The 26,524-nt window shown below is 37.9% G+C and overlaps 1 protein-coding gene across 7 annotated transcripts in view; it reads right to left on the bottom strand.

The window, feature by feature from the left end:
- Positions 1–26,524, bottom strand: part of NEK7 (NIMA related kinase 7) — a 150,571-nt gene that overhangs the window by 47,766 nt on the left and 76,281 nt on the right. For all 7 annotated transcript variants that reach the window (XM_067729831.1, XM_067729835.1, XM_067729830.1 and 4 more), the window contains 2 exons: positions 19,337–19,399; positions 17,504–17,614 (listed from right to left, as the gene is read on the bottom strand). In XM_067729831.1, the coding sequence (XP_067585932.1) occupies positions 17,504–17,614; positions 19,337–19,399 (174 nt within the window). The remainder of the gene's footprint in view (positions 1–17,503; positions 17,615–19,336; positions 19,400–26,524) is intronic.

Below are 26,524 nucleotides of genomic sequence, written 5' to 3'. Positions count from 1 at the left end.
GTAGTGAAGTAGAATTCCTTTAAATATTGAACCATCCTTGGTGATTTGAAATATCACTTAATTTATTAAAACTTAAATAAATAAAAGGGATTTATGTGAAAAGTTTTCATGAATATTTCCACTGCATACTCCAAGTCAAACTTGCACTTTGCTTTGAACGAATGAAACTAAATATGGGAGCAAAACATTACAGGAAGACCAGGGCAAAAAAAGCTGAGTGTAAATATGCTAGCTTGGAAGGAGTGGGCCATCACGCGTAAGAGGGCAATAACTAAATAACTGCAAAACCAAAGGTACATATTCATGCCCGTTTTTCTACATTACCTTTGCCAGAAGAATATACTAATAATATGCTGATTCAAGAACACAGTTCGTAGCTTCATAAGATTTATAAAGATTCTTTACATAAAAATTATTTTTCAAAAACAAAAGTGTAATTGGTTTTCTACTTAGCAAAATCTATAAATGACCAACATGAATAAGTATTTCATTTAGACAAATTTTCAGACAATTTTAACTTTTTAAGATATACATTGATTAATAGACATCGACATTTAAATACGTGCTTTAATGCACTTTATCTGGTGACTTGACATTTTTGAAAGTTCAACTAATTTGATTTCTTTTGTTATTGAATATGGAGAATGGTACTTCAGATGATTCCAAAATAATGAGCTGTGTCAGTTCCTAACCCTGTGACCAGTTGAGGGCAGGCTGAAAGGAAAAACAATACAGGGAAACAAATCTGCCTGTATCCCTATTTCATACTTAGCAAAGGATTATATTTACTGTCTCATATGCACTCAATACACCAAAGGATAAATCTTTAAGGAAAAGCGAATCACTTTAGGTTAATCTTTATTGGAACACATACTATAGGAATGAACTTATTAGCAATTTCAATAGCTATTACATCAGTAGCAAAAAAACAAATAACAATTAGATGACCAGGATATTAAAAAGCAAATCAGGGTTAATACTAAAATGGTGAAAACCTCCCATATCATGTTTCAACGTTAAGTCTTATTAATTGCAGACTGTGTCAGCATCGGTTTTCATTCTATGGGGGCAATGCTGCAAAATCAGTTCTATACACATAATATTCTTTTAGATTTGGAATGACTCCAAATAAAGCCAGTCTATGTGCTTTCCCTCACTCTGGATTAGCATATCAGAAGACTGTTTGATGTCAACAGGAAGATGGGGACCAGGTTTCTTTTCATTCAAAAATAAATATACCGTATCATGTAAGTATCAGACCATGAAAGAAGAAGCTTATGCTTTAATATAGATTCTGAAACCACCGTAATTATAATTAACTTGACAATTTACCTTTAAAGTTCCATTATTAAAAAATAAGTCATATATAAAGGAAAGGGCAGAATGAAAAAATTGCCCTCAAAATGGAAGATGTAACCAGGCCAAGATAGTCTGACTATTTTCATGTTTTCATATTCTTGTTTAGGATCGTTTCTTTCAATAACAAATTAAAGGTGATGACAATAAACTGGCATCAATATAATGCTACCGAGACGGAATGACTTGGCCAAATGTAACTATCTAAATTCCTAACATGTTTCTGAAGAATAATTTTAGGAATTTGACTGGATCGTAAAATAAATCAAAAGCAGTTTCATTACGTCATTGGTTATCTCCCAATATTTTTTATGTGTCTGTTTAAACACATGCAGTTTTTCAACCATCCTTCAGTGTAGATTTTTTTTTTTTTTTTTTTTTTGAGGAAACCAATACTTATGATGAGAAAAGGCTGTCTGTTCTGATGGTGGCACTGTTGGCTATCTCTTAAAAAGAGGATGAACAGAAAAAACGCAATACAAATTTGAATTCTTTTTACTACTGGTAAAATTTATATTAGCACTACAAAGGAGGAACTTACAAAATGCCACATGTATTAAAAAAAAGAACCACCTTTTCTTAACTTATTCTAATATATACATATCTTTTAAAAGTTAATTATCCAGTTAAATAGCATTACTGTTCAAAAATCCTATCTTTCTTTTGAAAAAAGACAGTCCCACATAAATATTCAGCTCTAGATTTGGAAAAAATCTAATACCAATACACAGAAATAAAAAATGTACATTTATTTGTCATGTGGTAAGTTTTTAATAAAGCAATAAATAGTTTTTAAACGTTAGTAGTAATAAAGATTTCTGGATATTACAGGATATGTCATTTTTACTATATTTATGTTATAAAATAGAATTTTAACTTTTTATATCTGAAAATAAAATATCTAAAAAGTCATGAAAAGACAGAAATTAGCACTCAGGTATACCTAACCACTTGGACAGAATTATTATTTAGTCTTTTTCTCAAAGGTACGTTCATCTTTTTTCTATGCAAAGCTTCAAATATTGTTTACTTTAAAAGCATATTTTTCTATCTCCATCAACATTATTCAAATATACACTGAACATTATTCACATCAAAAGAAAAGATGTACAAAAAAGGCAGCCAGGGTACATGTAAAATGCATATACAAACATCAGGTTATATTATATTCTCATTTATGTGTAAAAAGATTACCAGCATCTCACTTAGGTGAAATTCAGCATCCCTGGTAAAACATGTGCAATGTCACTGAACGATGTGTATTAATATAAAAGAGGCTAGCTGATGCAAGCTGCTTTCATTCAAAGATTTTTGGAAAATAGTCACATCCTTTTTTAAAATTGTCAAACATCCTCCTACAAATTAAATGCCCCAGACCAAATTACATAGTGGGCACTGCTTATCAAGTATCAGTTTTGGGGTCACTTGGTTCCTGAATCTAGACACCACTACTCCAAACAGCACATACATTTATTTCTAAGTTTTGTAACTCTAGCATTCCTCCTCAGGAAATCTTGGGAAAAAAATTTAACAGTATTACCCAGCATAAACTCATCAACAGAGAAAGAACAGAAAATTATCTTGTTGGATCAAAAAAAAAAGTTAATCTCTATAGTGTATCAAAATATTTAAGCCCGTAGTTTGGTATATTAATTTTTAACAAGAAAGTTTCAGACAACACACCCAGAACCAGAGTGCCAGTTTCACAGGTGTGCGGCCCATACATTCATGCAGGGCCCTGCACTGAGTGTAATGCTCTGTTCTGCCGCCTAGAAATTCCTAGTCATTTGTCAACAAGGGGACCCACGATTGTGTGCTGGTCCTGGGCACCATATACCAAGCATCCTTTGGAAACAACATACTGCTGTAGTTAAAAACAAAACCAAAAAAACGACAAATAACAATCCTGTCAGGCAAGTCATTCTTGAAGAAAATTAGGAGAAATGGTAATTAAATAACAAGAAATAATGAAGTTATATGAGAACTGGCATTGCAGGCATCAGCTGTTTTCCATCTCTTCCAAGTATCTCACAGGAGGAAGTAAGTAATTTATGTTCACTATGAGGAACTATTTCCTGCTTGGGGGTGTCATCAGATGTTTCATGTGCCACTCACAGAATCCATATGCGCCTTTAATAACAGACCTGATTCTTGACAGTAATGGCTGTGTGACCTTGAAGAAGCCGCTTAACCTTGCTGGGCCTCTGTGTCCTCACTATATTAAACAGAGCTTGGAGATGATCTGTGTGGCACCTGCTGCCTCTAAGGTATCTCAGTTACAAATAAAACACAAATAATAAATGCCTGATTGGCACATTTTCACACTTAAAATAACAAATTTTACTAGTATGTCCTGTCCTTTAAATCTCCAGCTGATAAAAACAAAGCAAAAATAACAATCCTAATACCTCTGAGATCCCCATAGGTCCAGTTAATGCTGTAAATGGCCTTCACATGAGATAACAGGTCAAATTTTTGTAATTAGGTAATTATAAGGTAACTGACCTTGTAATTAGGTCAACCATTTACCAACAGAAGGGATGTTATGTTCCCAAACATTTCTGTTAAGTATAATGCATTTTTATAAGATGATATTTTGCAGTGGTTATTTCAAAGAATCAAATGCACAGGGACTGGGTGATGGAAAAGACAGGATGCTTCTAAAAGTGTTATTGACAGTTCTAAGTGTGATTTTTATTATATGTCAATCTTTCTATGGAAATATTTTTATTCCAAAGGCATAAGAAGGTGTCAACAGACTAAACTGTACAAGTATTTGCTATACACCAATTTTGGGAATTATATAAATGCATAAAATAATTATGTCTCAATTAGAATTTTGGTATGTGATACTAATTTGCAATGTGTGAATATTTTCACCCTTGGCACTCAGAAGAAAATTTAGGTATCCTAAGTTGCTTAGAAGATGCAAGTAATATGGGCTTGGCAGTCAGGAGATCACTAAAAATACTTATCATCTGCATCTAATTTTATCCTCTTTGATAAAACATTTCTCATCCAAGCTCTACTTGTCTTTTTCCTTTCCTATAAATGTTAGAAAAGCTGCTAAGTGTACTCAGCTGTTTCTAATTATAATTTAATAGAACATCAATGTAATCCATTCATTCCCCAAAGTCAAAATCATATAGGTTAATAATGGAAGTGCAAAACATATTTTATCTTATGGTAGAAAATGTGAAACAGATAAGATATTTTTTCTGAGTAATTAAGCCTTGGGGGAAAAAAAAGACCTTATTTAGCAAACAAGAAAAATAAGCTCCTATAAAGTCACAATATTTTTCCCCCTGAAAAGTTGCCTTCTAAATGTTCATACATCAGTGTCAAGGAAACTTAGGATATTTTAAAAAATCAATGAAAAAGATATGAATGCATCAGAATTACTACAAGGAATGATGCCTGCATTGCTGCCACGTTGATAATTCTTAAGAGAAGCTTCCATGTTCCTAAAATTCATGGGAAAATACTTGGAAATACTTAAGATGTTGTCCCTACTGCATTAGAGGACTAGAGACAGAGGTGGTGAGATGAAAAAGCAGGAAGTCCATCTTTAGGACGACATGGAAGTTCCCAAGCAGAGAGGGCAACACTTGCCTCTGATGAATTCTTTCTAGTAATGTTAAACCAGACAATAGTAAGAGAGTTAGAAAGATATTTCAATATTCTTAATGGACAAGGAAGACAGCAGAACAATAATGAGACAATAAAAGTCTCTCAGTAGAAATTTGAACAAAGAAAAATTGGACAGAAGTCCGTACCTCTTCTCTCTACTTAATTGTCTACAGCTACCAGCACTACTGCTCGTGGTGGTAAATGGTTTATAAAGGCAGCTTTCAATCAATATTACCTTCAAATAGAAGGAGCAAAAAGTTCCCTGAAAATTATCTTCTTATTTTTTCCTAAGTAAATATAGTTCAAAACTTACACACCACTTTTTCATTATGCTCACAGGACGACATAACGGCCATTATGGTACATAATTTTCAATTTATTAAAATCCCTAAGTTCAATACTACTTTATTACCAAACTTCACAGGTATCAAAGAAAACCCAAGGGATACTTTATCAGTAACACTGCTTCTGTAAAAATAATGCTGTATAACACACCTACATATACATACCACAGAGACATAAATCTACGTGGTTACACACACACAGGTATACATGCATGATGTAGGTAGGTAGGTACCTATGTATAGAATATTCAATTCTGTATAGTTTTTTCAGATAGCACCGCTAATCTGTAACCTTAAGACTTCTGAGTAATTCTAAAGTCATGTATGAAATAAGATAGATAGCAATCGTATACAAGAGATTCAGCAGGAAACAGACTGCATTTGGAATCGCTGGCAATTCTCCCTGTGGTCTGGCTTGGGCTGCACACTTTATGCCAGATGCTGAAATGGACAGTGTCTGTATCCTCTAAACCATAAATCAGAGTCAGCAAAGATAGATGGTGCTGCTGGGGAGATTTTACTGCTTCAGGATCCAAAGGTCAAGAGTGTAAAAGACATTTCTAAGTGATTTTATTTCCAGTACAGCCTCTAAATTTGGATAAGAACAGATAAGAATATGTCTGCAAATGCAAAAAAAACAACCACACCAAGAAGGCGAACAAGATTTACACGTTATAATATTTGAAGATAATAATTATCTCCAAAACACTTCATGTTTTAGCTAACTTATCAAAGTTTGTGGTAAGCAGAATTCTCAGACATACCTCACCCCTCAAAATCCTCAAGTCCTGGTGCACCATCCCCTCCCCTTGAGTATGAGCTGGGTGGTGAATGTGATGAACTATCACCCCCATATTAGGTTATCTTATGTGACAGAAAGGATTCTGCAGACATAATTAAGGCTCTAAATCAGCTACTTTTGAGATAATCACCAGGATGATTATCCTGGGTGAACCTGACCTAATCGGGTAAACCCTTCAAAGAAGTCAGAGAGATTCAAAGCCAGAGAGACTCTCCTGCTGGCCTTAAGGGAGCAAACTGCCACAGCAGAGAGGGCCATGTGGCCTCGAAGACGGCTCCCAGTTGATAGCCAGGAAGAAAGCAGGAACTTCCATCATACAGCCGCAAGGAACTGTATTCTCCCAACAATCAGTGAACAAGGAAGAAAGCTCTAAACCTCAGATGAGATCACAGGCCCAGCTGGCACCTTGATTTCAGTTTCTAAGACCTTGAGCAAAGAACCCACAAACCAGTATGTGAACTCACTGACCCCCCCCACAAATTGTGAGATAATAAATTTGTGTTTCTTTAAGCTAAGTTTGTGATAATTAGCAATTAAAAACTAATACAAAGTACATTTATAAACACAGTAAAAAAAATCAGTATAAAAGATTAACATTATGTCTGTATAAAGGAAGAGTCTTAAAGCTCCTACAAAATTTAAAAGAAATACCACACAGGTGGTAACAATGTAGAAAATACACAGTTGACAATCCAAAAACACAGCCTATGTCTAAATATATTACAAATAAGAAGAGGTAGCCTAACTCAGGAACAAGACACGGGAGCCACTCTTGCCACCCTTATTCAACACAGCCCTGAAAGAACCTGCCAGAGCAATCAGGCAAGAAAATAAACAAGTTAAGGGCATTAGAACCGCGTAGGAAGAAGTAAAATTGTCTCTACTTGAAGATGACATGATTTTATAAGTAAAAAATCCTAAAGACTCCACCAAAAAACCATTAGTTCTAATCAACGAATTCAGTAAAGTTTCAGGATAAAAATTTAACATATAAAAATCAGTAATGTTTCTATACAGTAATAGTGAATTATCTGAAAAAGAAATAAAGAAAACAATTCCATTTACAGTAGCATCAACAAGATACTTAGGAATATCTTAACCAAGGAGGTGAACGATCTCAGAAAACTACAAGATATTGATGAAACAAATTGAAGAAGACACAAAAAAATGGAAAGAAATCCCATGTTCATGATCAGAAGAATTAATATTATTAAAATGTCAATCCTACCAAAAGCCATCTATAGATTCAATGCAATCCCTATTAAGATTCCAATGGCATTTTTCACAGCAGTAGACAATACAATTCTAAAATTTATGCGGAGCCACAGAACACCCCAAACAGCCAGAGCAATCCTGAGAAAGAAGAAAAAAGCGGGAGGCATCACACTTCCTGATTTCAAACTATATTACAAAGTTACAGTAATCAAAACAGTATGGTACTGGCATAAAAACAGACACATAGATCGATGGAAAAGAATTGAGAGCTGAGAAATAAACCCAAGGATTTACAGTCAACTAATATTTGACAAGGGAGCCAAGAATACTCAATAGGGAGAAGACAGTCTCTTCAATACATGGTACTGGGAAAATTGGACATCCACATATAAAAGAATAAAACTAGACCCTTATCTTTCACCACTCACAAAAATTAACTCGAAATGAATTAAAGACTTAAATGTGAGACCTGAAACCATGAAACTCCTAGAAGAAAACATAGGAAAAAGCTCCCTGACAATGATTTTTTGGATATGACACCTAGAACATAAGCAACAAAATGAAAAATAAACAAGTATGATGACATCAAACTAAAGAGCTTCTGCACAGCAAAAGAAACAATCAAAAAGTGAAAAGGCAACCTACAGAATGGGAAAAAATATTTGCAAACGATATATCTGATGAGGGGCTAATATCCAAAATATATAAAGAACTCACACAACTCCATAGCAAAAAACCCCCCAAATAATCCAATTAACAAACAGGCAAAAGACCTGAGTAGACATTTTTCCAAAGAAGATATATGAATGGCCAACAGGTACATGAAAAGATGCTCAACATCACTAGTCATTATGGAAATGCAAATCAAAACCACAATAAGATACCACTTCATGCCTGTTAGAACGGCCATCAAAAAAAGACAAGAGACAACAAATACTGGCCAGGATGTGGAGAAAGGGGAACCCTTGTACACTGTTGATGGGATTGTAAACTGGTGTAGCTGCCGTGGAGGAGCCTCAAAAAAGTAAAACTAAAAATAAAAAACTAAAAATAAAACCATGTGATCCAGCAATTCCACTTCTGGAAATATATCCAGAGGAAATGAAAACAAACATGATATCTGCAGCCCCATGTTTCTGCAGCATTATTTGCAGTAGCCAAGACATGGTAACAACCTAAGTGTGCATCAATCAGTACATGGATAAAGAAGTTGTGGTACATATACAATGGAGTATTATTCAGCCATAAAAAATGAGGATATCCTGCCATTTGCAAAAACATGGATGGACCTTGAGGGCATTGTGCTAAGTGAAAGATAAATATTGCATGATGTCGCTTACATATGGAATCTAAATAAAAAACACACAAACACACACACAGTCTCATAGAAAAAAGAGATCAGATTTGTGGTTGCCAGAAGTGCAGGGGAGGGGGGAGGGGGAACTGGAGGAAGATGATCAAAAGGTACAAACTTCCAGCTGTAAGATAAGTAAGTACTAGGGGTGCAATGTGCAGCATGATGGCTACAGTCAACACTGCTGTCTGATACACAGGGAAGTTGTTAAGAGAATAAATCCTAAGCGTTCCCATCACAAGAATAAAACCATTTTTTCCCCTTTTTTTTTGCATTTTCTTTTTATTGTACCTATACGAGCTAATGGATGCTAACTAAACTTACTGTGATATTCATTTCACAATATATTACATGTAAGTCAAACCATTATGCTGTACACCTTAAACTTATACAGTGATGTATCTCAATTATATCTCAATAAAACTGGAGGGGAAAAAAAAGATAGCCTTAACTAATTATTTGAAATTGTGCCAAACTCTTGGCACAAAACAGAGTTCAATTTAAATTATTTGTATTTCATATTTCACAAAAAAGAAATCTGTAAGAATAATATTTACTTCCTTCTTAGCCAGTGTGGTATGGTATGACAATTTTTTGGCAGATAACAAACTTCTGAGTTTCCCTTCATGAGACTTTTTATGTTGGGTTATATCTTGTTTTACTGATATTTTAGTAAAGTACAGCTTTAAAAAACATAATGTTAAATATATGCACTTATATTTTCTTCTATCTGTCTCAAACTGACTTTCTAATAGGCAATTATATAGGAACTTATAAATAGTTCAAAAAATAAACTATATTTTGGCAAAATTGGCTATGAAAATTTTAAATATATTTTAGCAATATTTCTACTGACAAAGTGTAATAAACAAAGCTCTAGTTTATATATTTCTGAGATTAGTCTCTTATCTCCTCTATACTAAGTCTCCATCACCAAATATGTTTCTTAGCAACAGAAAAGTGACATAAATAGTATTAATAAGGCATACTACAAAATGGAACATGTATTGGGTCCAATTTAGGATACAATAAAGAAAATGTATAGCATATATATGTCACAACTTGATAAACTATAATCCAACTGTTACTTTTTGTAAGAGTCTTTTCCTTTAAAATTCTGATTACTGATGATAAAGAAATATATGATGAAAAATTCTGGATTTCCTTTTATCTTAAAACTCATCTGGGAAGTATTTCATCTGACCACAGCCTCAGGTATTCCTCTGTCACTAATTAGAGAAATACTGAATATTTCCACTATAAATTGCTTAATTATATTTGTCAGCCTGCTCTAAACCAATTAATTATTTACTTGTAAAAATCTTTGATGCAGTGCTATCCAGAGGTTCATTTCTAGAATACAGACCAGGAGCTATATTTCCTCTTCTACCCCAATTAAGCTGAAGAGTTGAGACAGTGAAATATATTGTTGTGATGAACAATGATTTACAATATTACTCACCATAAAGAAATGAATCACATTTCTTACAATTCAAGTATCTACTGCTGTCCTTTATAAAGCACTAAGTCACTGTCATGTTCCTTCATAAAGAAGTTCCTATGATTTTTTCCATAATGTGGTCCCTTTTATAAAGACTGGCTTATAACACAAATCAAAGTGGTTAGAAAGCAGTTTTAGAATTTCTTAGGGCCAAAAAACCCCCTTCCTGTATCAGAACACTGTCTCCTCTCATACCACATACCACTCGATATCTTAGCAACTCCTCGTGGGACCGGAGTATGAAACAGTAGGAAACATGTGCCTGTCATACCACCACCCATGTTTACTGATGGACCCCTGGAACAGAGGAGTGGAACAGAGGTGAGACAATCAACTGTTATACATACACTGTCCACACATTTATTGAGTTTCTACTATCAGCCAGGTACTCCCTGGAAAATGAAGGCAGGCTGTGAGACACAGTCCCTGTACTCAGCAGGGCTTTAGGTCAAATGGGAAATCCAGACATCAGGAAAATAATCCCACCAATAAATGCATGAATGTCTTACGAAGCACTGAGAGAAGAGTATGCCAGGAGTATTAAGAGCATAAAGCCGTCTACTGGTCAAAGAAAACCATCCCTGAGAAAGTGATGTCTGAGCAGAGCCGAAGGACAGACAGACATAAGCCCAGCCAGCCTGGGGGGCACAGCACCTGGGGCAGCGGGAGCTGATGCTCGACTGCCCTGAAGAAGAACTGAGAGGCCGCTGCTGGGGCCTGGGAGGGGAGGCGGGGCAGATTCTACAGCAAGGGTTTGCTGAGCACCTACTGTGTGCAGGGCTCTGTCCTCAGCACGAGGAGTGCGTGAGGACACGACGCAGAGGAGGGTTCCTCTCTCCGAGAGCCTATGTTCTGGATCACACGTGGTTCTGTACGTCTCGTCAAACATCTTTACCTTTACCTCAATGGGAAACTCTAGGAAGGTTTGAAAGCAGAGGTTTTTCTTTCTTTGTTTTTCTCTCCCTCCTCACTTCTCTTAAAGACTGATGGAGAAATAGAATAGATTTGAGGGGTGGATCCTGGATGCTGGGAGATTAGTTAAAAAGCTCTCATGTTCCAGGTGAGAGGTGACAGTCCTTCACTCAGCAGGGAGAGAAACGGAAACGGAGCTGGGTGGAGAAATCTGAGAGACACTGAGAAGGAAAGTAAACAGAACTCGGTGACAGACTGAGAAGGGGAGGTAAGAGAGAAAGAATGTCCGAGAAGACTGCTGGGGTCCAGCGTGCGCCCTGGACATGAGGGAAACCACGGGTCCCCGTGTAGACGTGGGGAATCGCATGTTCTCAGGATTCAGACAGAACTCCACGCTACAGACAAGAAACTGGATCAACACGAGCCTAGAGAGTAACTGATCCACTGGCACAAACAAGATCAACTGGGAAGGGAGGGAAAAGCAAAAAGCGAAAAAAAGCCAGGACTGAAACTTTTAAAACTCCGTCATTAAAGACTAGGAAGAAGAGAATGACTCAGTCAAGAAGAATCAGAGTCTCCAGAGAGGCAGGAAGAAAACCAAGGCACTTTGGGACTCAACAAGCCATAGAGGGAGTCTTTTAAGAAGGAGGGTAGGAAAAGCAGAGGCAAAGGCGGCTGAGGATCAAGCAGAACGAGGACCGGACCCGGGCACTGGATTGAATGACACGGGTCACTCGAGAGCCATGCCCTGTGGTGTGTTTGAAGCCAGGTCAGGAGTGAGTGTCTGACTGTGGAGACAAACAGAACTCGGGCAGTGGGAAGGGAAAGCCAGGCAGAGGCGGGGGTGGCAGGACTGAACTCAGCAGGGCCTCCCTTCATCGTCTCGTTTAGAGCAGCAACACCCTCCTCTGAACCGGATTTCCTTTTTCTCCACTGTACTGACTGACGTCTGACATACTGCATTTCCACTCGCCTATCATTCTGTCTTGCCCACTAGACATACGGTTCTTGGATGAATCAATGAATGCATGAAGGCGGGACGTGTGTGAATGCACGTGTGTGCGTGTGAACGTTTAAGATAACAGTGACCTGAGCATGTTCAAGTGGCGTTAGAAGGACCCAGCAGATGCCTCCAGGATGGGGAGTAGATAACTAAGGTTTCTGAGAATCGGGGTAGAGAAAGAACAAAGAATCCAGGTGGCAACACACACAACCCCTTCTGTCCAACAAAGAATACGGAGACAGGAGAGAAGGAAGAGAGAAGAGTGAAGGGCCAGGCTGCTCCAGCAGGTTCGGCCACGGGAAGGTGATGGCATCCTGACTGATGACGTCCGTTCACAGGAGGAAGATGACGTCCCCTTCCTCCTGTGAAAGAGGAGGCAGGCTGCCATCTGTGAAGTGTGAGACGAGAGGGGAGAAGGGGTGACCGGAGTATTTAAACAGAATAAAGAACGTTCCAGTACCTATCGAGTAGATAGCACACATTCAGATAGGCACATGTAATTATAATACTTAAGTATGTGCACACATCTGTACATATGCCTACAAAAATAAAATACCTATATATTATTTAGCCCTCATAGTAAGACTATAAGGCAGGTATTATTAACCCAATTTCATACCTAAGGAAACTGCAGCTCAATCATTAAGTCGTTAAATCAAGGCCATAGCATCACTGCTTAGAGTCCTCTATCACCCTCAGAAGCTCCCAGTCTGTCTAGATTTGGCTGTCTTGTTACAAACTACCATTCTAATCTATCCTACTCCTTTACAAAACTTATTACAGCTCCAGTTACACAGTTTTCTATGAGTGTCAGTTAAATGCCTCTCTCCTAGACAAGTTCCAAGAAGCCATAAACCAGGCGTACAGCACACAATGTCCAGTAAATAAACAAATTAAAGAGTGTTATTTTCTTTAAGGCTACAAATTGGTATAACTATTTGAGAGAACAATTTGGCAGTATCTGTGATGCATATACCCTATTGGTCAGCAATATTATTTATAGAAATCTGTGTAACTGTCTATTAAGTACAGTGTGTATGGTACTGCTGTATTGAAATACACAAGGTTTTGTACTGGAGCTTTCTCTGTAGGAATTAAACGATGGAAACAGTCCAACTGTCTATAATAAAGCAATAATTAAATACACTGTGATGCGTCTGAGAAAGAATACATAATCAATCAGTATATATTTTTGTATGTGTGTAAAGATACAAAATAAAGTTGGAAAGGTTTTATGCACGTAAAAGTCAGTGGTTTAGCTGGGAGATGGAAATGCAGGGAGGAAAGTTAAGGCTTTCACCATTTGAGAAAAGTAATTAGAGATAATTTATATTTAAAAAAATAAGAAACACTACGCTTACTAAGTCAAATGGAGAGAAAAGCCACAACTATGTGTTCTATTGAAATGCATCAATCCATAATCAGAGTAATTCTGTTTGATGAAGGACCAGGAGAGATCTCACAGGTCAGATCCTCCCAAGTTATTAAATTATTCCCTCCCAGTACAATTAGGTATTTGGTCAGGTCTAAAATATCATACTGCAAAAGGCATACATGACTATAATCAGGATATGAAGACATTCTACTTATGTGAATCTGCTTAGTCAAAATTTCTATTCTGAACACTAGTCAAACTTTCTGTTATGGTCATTATGCTGAGATTACTGTAAGATCTACAGACTTGATAGTATTACTTTCAACCTTTAGAAGTGCAGCTCCAAGAGGATCTGGAAAACCAGACCCAAGAATGTCTTCTATCTTGACTAGGCAAACTGATGGCGGCTCTAACAAAGGACAGGATCATTAAAGGCTTACACAGTAAAGCCTATGGGTGAGGATGGAGGAATGATAGCACTAATCCTGTCAAGAAGAACCACTCCAGTATTCTACCAAAGTATACACTATGTTGCTCTAAAAGCTTATAACTTACTAGGAATCAGTTGATATATTTTATTTTTATAAAAAGTTCCCTAAATAGTCTTTTACGTGATAGATACTTTCAAATTTTAATCAGTAGCCCCTGACTAAGGGTATAGCTATCCATTCTATAATGGTAAGTTACTACTCGTTACCAGAGTTCTGTTCTTCTGAATCTATCTTACTAGATCCACAGGGTCAGCTGATTAAAAATTTCCTTGATAATGTCAAGTGATGGCAAGTCTGTTTGAATATGGAGCTGAGTTCACCACCACAATAAATATAAGATCACACTGACAAATTCTTCCTTCCTCACGGGCCGAAGAAATCTGAATCTGCTGAAGATGGAGATAACAGGGCTTCTGTAAGGCACTCTGGTTTTGAGTTAGTTTTCTCAAATGTGAAAGGATAGGCGTACTCTTCCAAGGTAAATGTCATAGGCCCAGGCATGCCTTGGCATTAGGCCAGGAACAGCAACCTTTATGTGTAAAGTAGGAGCAGCAAAGGAAGAAAACCAGACTGAACAAGAGCAAAAACTCTAAAAGGCAATCAAGCCCCTAAATCATCAAGCTCTCAATCTAGGGCAAGACTCTGTAACTGAAATTGTCTGTTTCTTTCGTCTGCTTCAGCAGGCATTTGCCCAGTAGGGGTCTGCCCTCTTTCCTTTGCACTATAAGTAATTAAATAACTCTTGTACCTAAAGGTTCAAGCAAAGAATGTTATCTTACTTGTCTCTCTTGTAAGGATTATTTACATGAGCTTTTATGAGTCTCATCTTGATAGACAGCTGTTTTGTAAGATTTTCCATTTGTGTTTTTGCATTTCTTTTTAAAATGAAGACTACATTTTTTTTATTGTTAATTAATTTGCAGACACTGCAAATTAATTGGTGGTTAGCTATCTGTGGTAGCGGTGGGAAGTCCCTACAACAGCAAGTCAGGTAACTGATGGGAAGTGTGTCATCCTACCACAGGACTTTAAACAGAGTCAGCTTGATAGCATTCTGTGATAGCAGGAATGTTATCCTCCTTTTATGTAGCGTTTTTATAATTTAGAAAGCAATCTCAAAACTGTCTCTATCTTACAAATGAGGAAACTGACCCTAAGAGAAGTTAAGTAATGAGAGTTTAAGTGGCTGACACTGAACTCACACTGGAGAGCAGGGTTCTCAGCTACTGCTAGTAAACCCACAAACACCTTGACCAGAACATCTGCAAAGGGCTTGGAACGGAATGCAAATTGTGTATGCATCAGCATTTTCCGGGGGAGAAGGTCAAGAGTTTTCATCTGATTTTTCAAAGGAGTTTTGTGATACAAAAATTCTTAAGGGCCACTAAAGAAAAACACATGGGTTTTTACATCAGACAAACCTAACTTCAAATACAGTTCTTCTATTTATTAGTAATGATACTTATCTTCTCTAAGTGTCAAAATTACCTCTAAGAATTCTTCTGACGAGGAAACAAGATAATGCATACAAAGCACCTAACCCTGTTTTTAAAAACCCCTTACAAGAACTCCATGTAGCAGAGATTACTGGTTGTGCTCAGGTATCTGTTAAGAGACTGAATATACAAATAGACAATGGCCAGACCACATATAAAAACAGAACTCTGAACCACAGTCCCCAGCAACCTGACCAGGAAACCAACCTTCCATCTTTAACAAGCAGCCCGGGAAGCCAGCCTGCTCCATCAGACTCGGAGGAGGTCAGACTGCTCTCTCTAGTGACAATCCAGTAAGCTGAACAGTAACTTCTGTAACAGCCCCAAATGGCCAGGACTTAATAACTGACAGCTTCCCCAATTTTCATCCTTGCTTCCAACTTAGGACCAACCAGAGAAAGCCAAATACACAGCCTCGCCAGTCACCTAAGACGCCCGACTTGGAGTGAGCTCACCAACAGCTTCTGTGTGTCAGTGGCCTCCCATCAGGTCACAACCGAAGCCTCCTCTTTTATCCACTATAAAGAGTCCCTCCTCCTCTACCTGCCCGAGAATCTCTGCCAACACGCTGGTGACAGTGGTTGACTCCGTTGCTGGAACAGGCTCAGAATGAACAGCTCTCGCTTCTTCTCATTTTGTTGGTCTTTGCTGATTTCCACACTGTTCAATTCAGCTTCCAGAGTAAGAGTTTAGCTCACACATGGACAGCCAAATGAAGACTACACATGCTAGCCTCCCCTGCATCTACACACGTTCATGAGATGAAATTCTGGCCAATGGGATGAAACGGAAAACAGTGTGTGGCAGCATCTAGTGATGTGCCTTAGATACAGCCAGCCAGTACGCTTCTCCCTTCATGCCTACGACTTGATCAGCTGTAAACAGGCTTGGTCTCTGAGAATTTGAGATCAGAACTGCTGTATTAGCCCCAGAATTTTATGCAACAGAGAAATATACATAATAACACTAATAATACAGCAACAGCTTCCATTTACATAGCCTTCCTATACGTGGGACACTCTTCTAAGTTCTTAGTAAATATCAATTACTTAATCATTTAAAACGACCCTATGAAGTAGGTTCTATTATTATTTTGTTTTGGAAAAAATATGGCACACAGAAGTTAAGTCCCTGGTGGTCCAGTGGTAAAGAATCTGCATTGCAGTGCAGGGGACATGGGTTTGATCTCTGGTCAGGGAACTAAGATCCCACATGTCACGGGGCAACTAAGCCCGCGTGCCACAACTACTGAGCTCACGTGCGTCAACTAGAGCCCGCATGCCGCAAACTATAGAGCCCATGCGCCCTGCAGCCTGTGCGCCACAACTAGAGAGAGGAAACCTGCACAGCACAACTAGGGAGAAGCCCGCGCACCACAACGAAGAGCCCATGTGCCGAAATGAAAGATCCCGCATGCCACAACTAAGACCCGATGCAGCCAAAAAAATAAATTAAAAAAAAAAGAAGTTAAGTTAAGCCCAAGTATAAGCAGTTTTTAGCCTACTGTTATTTGGCAGTTTCTATAACTCGTAGCTGAACTTAAACCCAATTAATATGCCCTTAGAAAAGAAATAACTTTTAAGTGGTCAAATCAGGGTTTGATGTGCAACTTTGAATCTAAGGCCCACTTTCTTCTCTGAGCATCCCTCCCAGGAGCAGGGACAGCCCAGGTCAGGCTGCCCTACTATTTCCCACTGGTCCCTCTGTTTGATGTCCAGAGATGCAGGATTGAGGGTGCTCTGGCTGGAGAAATCAAGCTGCAAAACTATAACTTCAGCTTACAGAAGACGAGCCCTCGGTCTATTTCCAGGTTGGTCTCGGAGTGTTCACATATCCAGTGTGACTTCACCAGGTATCTAGCTTCATAATCATAATCATCACTACTGCCTACCACTTATTACAGGGATACCGTATGTTAAGCACCACGTTGAGGTCTTTAAAGTAGCTAACATGCCTATATTTTTAACCTACAACTCAATTAGAAAAAATAAATCTTCAGTTTAAAAAAAAAAAACAAACCTTACCTTTATCATTCTGGATAGATCACCAGCATCTGCTAATTCCAAAACTATGTTTAGTTCATTATCTTCAATGAATGATGCATAATATTTAATTACATTAGGATGGTTGAGTTGCTGGGAAAAAAAAAAAAACAGGCATCAAAAAGTTTTCTTACTGTAAATTCCCAAGAGTCACAGTTTCGTAACTTAAGAATAAAGTTAGTTACTGCATTTCATTTTTAAGTTACAGAAATCTTAACATGACTATATTTTTCTTTAATCTAGTGAATTTTGAAATAAGTATTATACTTATTGAAAGTAAAACTAGACATCATTTTTATTTTAATATTTTTATTAGAAATAATAGAGTAAATTATACACTTAAAATTTTTTAAAGTATTGCTATGATGAACAAATATATAAATACATGCATATAAACGAATGACTAAATTAAATCACCAATTGTTAAAAATTATATCCTTCAAAATGATAAATGTCATTTAAGGCCACTCAATGTTAAGTAAAGTATTCCTTTTTACTACTATTTTGAAGTTAAGGGTGATCCTAGTATAACTCCAGCCAGTGGTAAAAATCTGGCATCTACTATATTGTATCTAAATATCACTTTTACATCAAATAATATAAATATTCTGAACTTATCTACGGGGTTGATTATTAAATTACCTTAAAAATTTTTCACCTTGTAGAAATATATTCGTAAGTCTATACACATTTACAGTCTTTTTGTACAATCTTTTCATTCAATCTTTAAGCAAGGTAACATAAGAAAAATCATTCCTCAAAGAAACTTATTCAAGAATGATCCCAAAGAGTATACACAGGATTTTCTTCTCTTCTTTCTATTTAAAGGTTTTCCTCCCACATTTTCTATGATGATATATTATTTCTCTAACAAAGGTTTATTAAAGCAGTCACTTCATGTCCCAGGAAATAACAACAAATAGAACAGTGGAAAGCATGGTTCAATCTGATCTTACTCTTATCTTTTTGACTAGATCTGATTCACTTCAGGCACAAACAAAACTGGATGGCATAAAAATCACCCAACTTTTATCCAAAAGTTAAAAATATAACATAAACCACTGAATTCCTCAAAAGAAATCTCACTATAATAAATGCAGTGTGACGGTAACTGAAATGTCAGTCCTATTCTTTGAGTGGATAAGAAACTGAAAAGCTAATTCTGACATACTCCATACACCACCCTTTCTATATCTGCAAAAAACATGGAAATATTATTTTTAAAATGTGAGCCATTTGGATCAGTCCACATTCTCAATATACCATACCGTGAGATAATGCTAATATGCATTTACATTACTTAACATTTAGAATATGTCTAACTGGGATCATCGAGAAAAAATTTCTTCAATGTTTTATGTCTATTTTATTTATCTTCTAGTTTGAAATGGGGGAAAAAAGCTAATCCTACCAGGGCTTCCCTGGTGGCGCAGTGGTTGAGAGTCCACCTGCCAATGCAGGGGACGCGGGTTCGTGCCCCGGTCCGGGAGGATCCCACATGCAGCGGAGCGGCTGGGCCCGTGAGCCATGGCCACTAAGGGTGCACGTCTGGAGCCTGTGCTCCGCAACGGGAGAGGCCACAACAACAACAACAAAAAAGCTAATCCTACCAAATGTTCCAATTAAATTATTGTACAGTAAATCCAAAAGGTAACTGGATTTTTCAATATATTGATTTCAAACTTATATGTTACTTGAAATCGGTGCAGCATAAGCTGTATCTCAAAAATCTTTTTAAGTGTGATATTTAATAAATCACTTTTATCAACCTACTCAGTTATGTTCAAAACAGTCAACAGTTCGTTTGTTATTTACCTTAAGGAGATCTATTTCTTTGATACAATCAGCACGTGCTTTGGCGTCCATTAAATCAAATATCTAAAAATAAAATCCAGAATTACTTAATAAAATAGTAATCTATGGTTCAAGTTACCATGTAAGTCCACTGTAATACTTTGCACATAATTACACACACACTAAGAAGTATTCTTTCCAATTAGCTTTTAGGCGCTGTGGCGATCTACAGGTATTTTATCCCATGTGACTAGAAGTTACATTTTCCCTCCAGAGGCAGTCAGTATTAAAAATGGGAAAAGAGAAGAGCTAGATATTTCAAGTCTTAAGTTCAAATCGAACAGCACGGAAGTTGTGAGATTGTGATATATTAATATAATAATAGTTAAAATACTGAACAATATGTGCTAAATATACTGCATGAACCACCTCGTTTAATTCTCATTTAATCCGCATGAGGACAATAATGTTAGTATTCCCACTTTACACATGAAGGAAAGTAGGTTTAGAAAGCTTAAGAAATTGACAGGGGTTCACGTAGGTAATTAATGGAGCAGCCAGAATTCATTCTCCAAGTTATCCTACTATAACCCAAGCTCTGAACCATTAATCTATATGATCAAATCAGGTCTAAAAGGTCTAATGCATGCATTCTTGACAGGGCTGATACCCTTGTCAATTTTCCAAGGAGGTGAAAATTGGTTCTTCAGAGAGAGGGTGACAAAGTCTTACTCTCTTTAAGCACAGATATACATATGATACCTAAACAGACACACTGTATCTACAGAATTAAAATTTCATGGTGGGGGGCATAATTGGGAAAAAATGTCTAAAAAGGTGAGGGGTGAAAATAAAGAAAAGGTTGAGAAACGTTGATCTAATGTAAAAAACATAAAAATAAATAATACAATCAAAGGGCTCTTTAGCATGTCTCTGAAGACAAAGAAATCGCTCAATGTTCCAAGCATATGGAAAATTAACAATAAATAAATATCTTAATAAGTCAATACTCCAAGCATAAATGAGGATAACACGTCCATTTTCTTGCTTTTCCATGATTCACAAAACTGTGTTGAATGCCAACTTATCGTTATGTTTTATTATAGCTACAAATAAGGGAACCAGCCTGCAGTCCTCAGGAGGCACACTGTCAGGGGCAGACTGCAGCCCCGAGCACAGAACGTGACACTCAACCGGCAAGTGCTGCTGCACGAAGTGACATGAGTGCCTCGAGGGGCGGGCTGTGGCTGCCCGGGTTTCCGATGCTTGATTCATATATGCAGGGAAGTGCAATACACCTCAGAAAGATTTCTTACAGAAATAAGTAAAATGACAAGTTCATTACTTAAAGGAGTAAACTCTACATTTAGCAATTTCACGTAGGAAAGCCACTCATTACCCAAAATGCCAAAAGGTGCCAGAAAAATGATGTTGTCACTAAATAACAAATCAAACAAATATTAATGTAAACAGAAAATTTTGAACTTGATGTTAGTTTCTGATATGAAACACACACACACACACACGCGCGCGCACACACACACACACACACTACTTATCTATGATGCCATTCTCGGGAACTACCACTCACAGGGGACTTGATACAACTTGAAGAAATGTGGGGAAGTACAAAATTTTGAATGTCTTAGACCTTGAAGGAATTCCTGAAAACTTTTTTTTTTTTTTTTTGCGGTACGCAGGCCTCTCACTGTTGCGGCCTCTCCCGTGGCGGAGCACAGGCTCCAGACACGCAGGCTCAGCGGCCATGGCTCACGGGCCCAGCCGCTCCGCGGCATGTGGGATCTTCCCGGACCAGGACACGAACCTGCGTCCCCTGCATCAGCAGGCGGACTCTCAACCACTGCGCCACCAGGGAAGCCCCTGAAAACTTTTTTTAACGAAACAGAGAAAGGATCACTCTGGTACTAGTGACTAAAATGAAAAAAAAAAAAAATCACAAACTTGGAGACATGTATAAATCTAATCTCCCAGTAATCAACGTCTCTATGATGGAAAAGTATTAAAACACGAAAGACTGAGCGAGATGAGAATGTGTATGAGAGCTCTAGGAAACCCTAACTAGACACAAAATACAAAGACAGAACTGTGCCATGATGAAATCATGAATCTTTAATTCAACTTATAATTAAACTAATTCAGAATTAACAAATTAACTTTCATCTTGAACTGAGTTCTCAATACCAAAAGTCACTTCTCAAACACTGAGGAATGAAGCATTGCTGGCACATTTAAGGCAAAATTAAATTCTGAACCAAATACTTTTAATTGGAAATTCAGAAGTATCTTATCTTGCTTTTTCTCTTAGCCAGCATGTCAAGACAAAAACAGAAACTGAATCTTCAGATTAAATCATTCGCAGACATAGATTCAAAGCTGTCTGATTCCGTGAGCAAAAGGCAATACACATGAAAAAAAATCTGGATTTTCATAAACTATTTACAAGCTTGTCTTCAGAAGGTATCTTTCCAGCTCTACCAAAGTTTCTAAACTAATGTTTGGGTTTTTAAACTAATGTTTGATAAGAGCAAAGTTATTAGCAGTGTTTAATCAAGTGATTGCCTGATACATTCTTGGTATTCTCTGAATCATTTAAAAAGTTCTCTTTTGTCACCTTTAAATTTTGCCAAAATTACTCACGACTAATGAAACTCAAAAGGTTAACACTAGGTATCTTTGGAGGGAAAAGGCTTTCAAGTGACTTAAACATTAAACACAAATGTCCTTAAAAGGGCATCTGTAAATCTGTTAGGAGAAAAAAATACTTAAAATGTAGCGAAGGAAGTACTTCAAAAAATATACTGAGAGAGTTTGACAAACCTGTTACATCTTACTTTAAATAAATCTTACATAAATGGAAATCTCAACCAAACATCTGGGCCTCACCAGCTTCACAGAGCCTGAATAAATGAACTGAGCAGCTTGTCCCACATTGAGGCCTGTTTCCCATGTGCCCTCCGTCCTTATTCTGATCTCACCCCTAGACTGTGCCTCTGTCTTTCCCGGTGTTCCTGCCCCTTGCAACCTGGATGCCACAGTGACTTCTGGTTCCCGCACTTGCTGAGTGGTAGGCACAGACTTTCTTATTTGAAGGATGGAAGATGGGTGAGGGAGTTAGAAAATCCATGGCAGAAGGGCTGAGTGGCCTCTCTAGACGTAAATTACAATCATCGAACAAGATAATCTCCGAATAATGAAAGTCTCTACCACCAGCCCCTCCCTGACTCAATACACAGGCCCCTAAGGGGTGGAGAGGGGGGCGGAAGTTAAGCCAGGTGAGTGCTCGAAGAGATCTGCACTGGAGCCAGGAACCGCGCTCCTCTGACACCCAGGCCTGTAATCCAGCGGCCGTCAGCCTTCCTCTCTTCATGCACCAACGTGTCTGAACTTCAAGGCAAAAGACAGGACTCAATTTCTTCCTCGTGGATTCCTTAAGGCCCTGGCAAATGATGGCAAGGAACTAGATATCTGTGTGTGTCCTTAATTTTTCCATGATTATTTAAAAAAAAAACAAAAAAACCTTTGTTTCCAAGGGAGTGCCTTTTAACTCAACAGGCTAGTATATAGTGATCTAACTCCTAGGGCATCAATCAGTCCTGTTTTTAAAATTAAAAAGCTTCTAATATGTACCACGGGAAATTCATCCTTTGTGCAGACTTCCTGAGAGCCTGAAGCTCAGCAAAGCTTAGTGAGGGCTTCCGGAGGTTCAGAAGCCACCCTACAGGGGTCAGGGAGAAGGTGGTGCAGGAGAAGCAAACAATCCAAAATCATGACAGTGAGAAATATCCTGAAAGGAGTGGGAAAAAGAGATGCCACTGAAGGAAATAAGAAAAGGGATATCCAGACAGACAGGAGAACCAAGCCAGTGTAGTGTGAAGAAGCTGTGGGTGTTGAAGCAACAGTTACTACGGAGACGTCAGTAAGAATGCCAAGTGATGACACTGCAGGAAAGGAGAGCTGGATGCGGGAGAAACGGGCAGCAGCTGAAAAAGTCTCCAGGAAGACAGAAGAGAAAGATCTTGTCCAGAGCGCAGGTAGGGAAGGGAAGATGGATTAGGATGGCTGTGCAATCGTGAAAGCACAGCAGATGGCAGAGGTCGTCACTGTCACACAGGAGATGCCCTTTTCCACTAAGCATGAAGGCATACGGGTCGTGGCTGAGGCTTCAGAGTAGGTGGTAGTTTTTAACTCCACCACTGACAACACTGTAATCGTATGTACCTGCTGGTTTGTGTTCTTCTCACTACCGTGGTTAAAATATATCCAAGTAGGGAGTACAAGAGAGTGCATTTCCAAAGAAACGTAAGCAAAACTCCAAGAAATAACCTGAACCCTTCTGTGCTAGGGGGTGTGGAACAGTGGGTACATGTGAACAGGGAAATGAAGAAACACCCAGTGAAGAGAAACCCTGCCCGGGGGGGTTAGCAAGACAGGAACAAGATGGGGGAGATTGTAAAGTGGAAATATCCGCATTGCTCAAATAGCTGATAAAGGTCCAAGAAACACACAAACAACTGAAATCAGACCTTAAATAAGAGGTCTAGAGAATATGGAATAGAGGGCCATGGTCAGGATGAGGTCAAAGAACAAGCTTTGGTGGAAAGATAGAATGGGAGAGAAATGAGACGAGGAGATGAAGAGGGGATGTGGAGAGTTAAGACAGGACAAGCAGAGCGCAGGGTGGGCTGTGACAGTGCTGCGAGCAGACCGGGTGCCGGGGTTGGGCGTGCTGAGCAACCGTGACGCCTGGTCGTGGCAGAGTCAGCATGGTGCCAGGGAAGGGACAGAGGAAAATGAGAGCAAGGGGCTGAAAACATATTTAAGAAAAAAAGAAAAAAAAAGGAGGGGGTTGTTGCAGACTGGCAGACAAGGGGCAAGATGGAACAAGTATTGAACTGGATGGGCTTCAAAGACACAAGAGAATAACGATGGCTGGGCACAGACTAAGGGGAAGAAACCCTAGTGAAGATGACATCCCCGCATCCCAAGTCAAGGAAAGAGAAGCACCTTACACTGAGACGATGGGGAGGACGGTGGGGAAGAAGAAGAGAGAAGATTCACACAAAGAACAATATTTACTCACCGGGCTTGGCCACTAGAAGAGTTTCTCATTTAAAAATTTTAAGATAAACTCACATAATCAAAACTTGCATTTATCTTAATGATGACCCTAAGGTACCATAAGATGCTAAAAGAAAAATTTGTGAAACATCAAAAAATGGACAAATAACTAAATTATTTCATTGATGTCCACTGTATCAGTTAAATATTTTAATGATTAAGTAAACTATTTATGGTATATATCTTAATTCATTATAACCCCCAAATTTTGTTAACTAGAATGCCCCATTCTCTAAATATTCGATAAGGCTAAAAATTTACTACATTTTTATATGCCTCAAAATGCCTAAAATAAAATTGAAAGTATAAACGAATAAAATTAAGAAGCTTTAATTTTTTAAGATGAAGTCTCTGCCTCCTTGACAAGTAAACTAGTATAGTATCAATTACTAAATTATTCTCCAATTTAAAAAATATATAATATATAAATTATTCTTACAAATGCTTCCTAATTTTCATTTGCTCAAGTATCTATTGCAAGTTTCAAAGAAGTCTATAGGGATTAAATAATGAAGTTGATAAAAGCTGCAGGACGAATTCCGTAATCACGGTGAACACTGAAAAAGAGACTGAATATATGGCTATAAAGTGTTACAAATATGTTAAAATCAGTGTATGCATTACGGAAGAAGCTACTGCCCACAAATTTCTAATTGCATGCAAATCCTAATGTCTAATTACATGCAAACATGCAAAATCTTTAATCTAAAATTAACACATGTAAAAGAGCAAGTTATACTCATTAATATACTATAAAAACTGATTTTCTTGATGAATGCTTTAACATAATTATCAAATATAAGTAAATATAAGTAAAACAAATATCAAAGAATATTTGTCCTTTCAGAAAGTTTTTTTGAGATCACCTGGATCAAAAGGGTGAATCTGAACAAATACTGTATATTATCACTATTTATGTTTGTTTGTAAGTATACAAAAGTGCTTTATACAAAAGTGACTCTAATAAATGTCACTGACTGACAATGGATGTCCCACAGTAAAACAGTATTATTCAGCATACAACTTAAGAGTAAGAAAAGACAAATTAAGCATTAATGAACTAAGGATCAAACTACTTCACCTACGATTAAAAAGTCAGGGTAAAAAAGGTCAAAGAACTGAGACACAAAAAACCAAAATTCATGCTATAACATCACGTCTACCAATTCCAATTACACAGCTCTAATCAATGAACTAAGTATAATAAAACAGAGATTAAGTGGACCAGATCAAAACAATTCTTTGATAATCTTCCAACACAAAGAACTGTGGTTCTGAGACACAGCCCGACGCCTGTGAAGACTTTCCCAACCTCCCTCTCACCCTGGGCCCCTCAAGGCTGCGCCCACTGTGGTTCCTCCCTCACTATTTCAGACGTGTCTTGGCTGCACTTCCACTGGAATCCACGAGCCCCGTTATTCTGTTCATGCTGGCGTTCTCAAAGCCTTAAAAAGCTAACCACTGAACATCAGGTGATCACTAACATTGGAGCAGTGAACTGAACGAGCAACAGGAAGGGAAGCAGGGAGACAGGGAAGCAAAGCCAGTATGTGGAATTGCAAAAATGTTCCATCAGTTAAGAACCATCTTAATTTTGGCAAACAAATCATGACGGGATGTGGGCCAATTTTCTAGAAGGTTGGTTAATGCTGTCATACACTGCAGGCTCTCAACCTCTTTATGATTTCAAAGAAGGAACGTGCAATCAGTACACACTCTTTCCTTTCCACACACAGGTAACAGGCAAACATCCAGGAAAGTCACCAGGGCTTCCGGCAAGTTGGCCACAGAAAAGTGACACCTGACACAGGACAAAGTACAGAAGAGCCTGGAGAACTACGCTGAGGAACCTGCACTCTGCTTCTAAAGAGTCTCATCAAAGATTTGTGAGCAGAGAAATGAGTTATAAACGCAACATTTCAACACATGAACTCAACCAGGAAGGATTCTAGAAGAGCTGGAAACAGTGACATGGCCCTTTAGACGAGTAAAGTAGCCTTAAAATAACAAATTGCATGAGGATATCCAATGTTTGATTCCTTATGAATTTTTTAAAGAAGGGCTAGGATT

Source organism: Pseudorca crassidens, chromosome 2 (assembly GCF_039906515.1).
Source record: "Pseudorca crassidens isolate mPseCra1 chromosome 2, mPseCra1.hap1, whole genome shotgun sequence".
Classification (NCBI taxonomy): domain Eukaryota; kingdom Metazoa; phylum Chordata; class Mammalia; order Artiodactyla; family Delphinidae; genus Pseudorca; species Pseudorca crassidens.
This window is presented reverse-complemented; position numbering and strand designations above follow the sequence as displayed.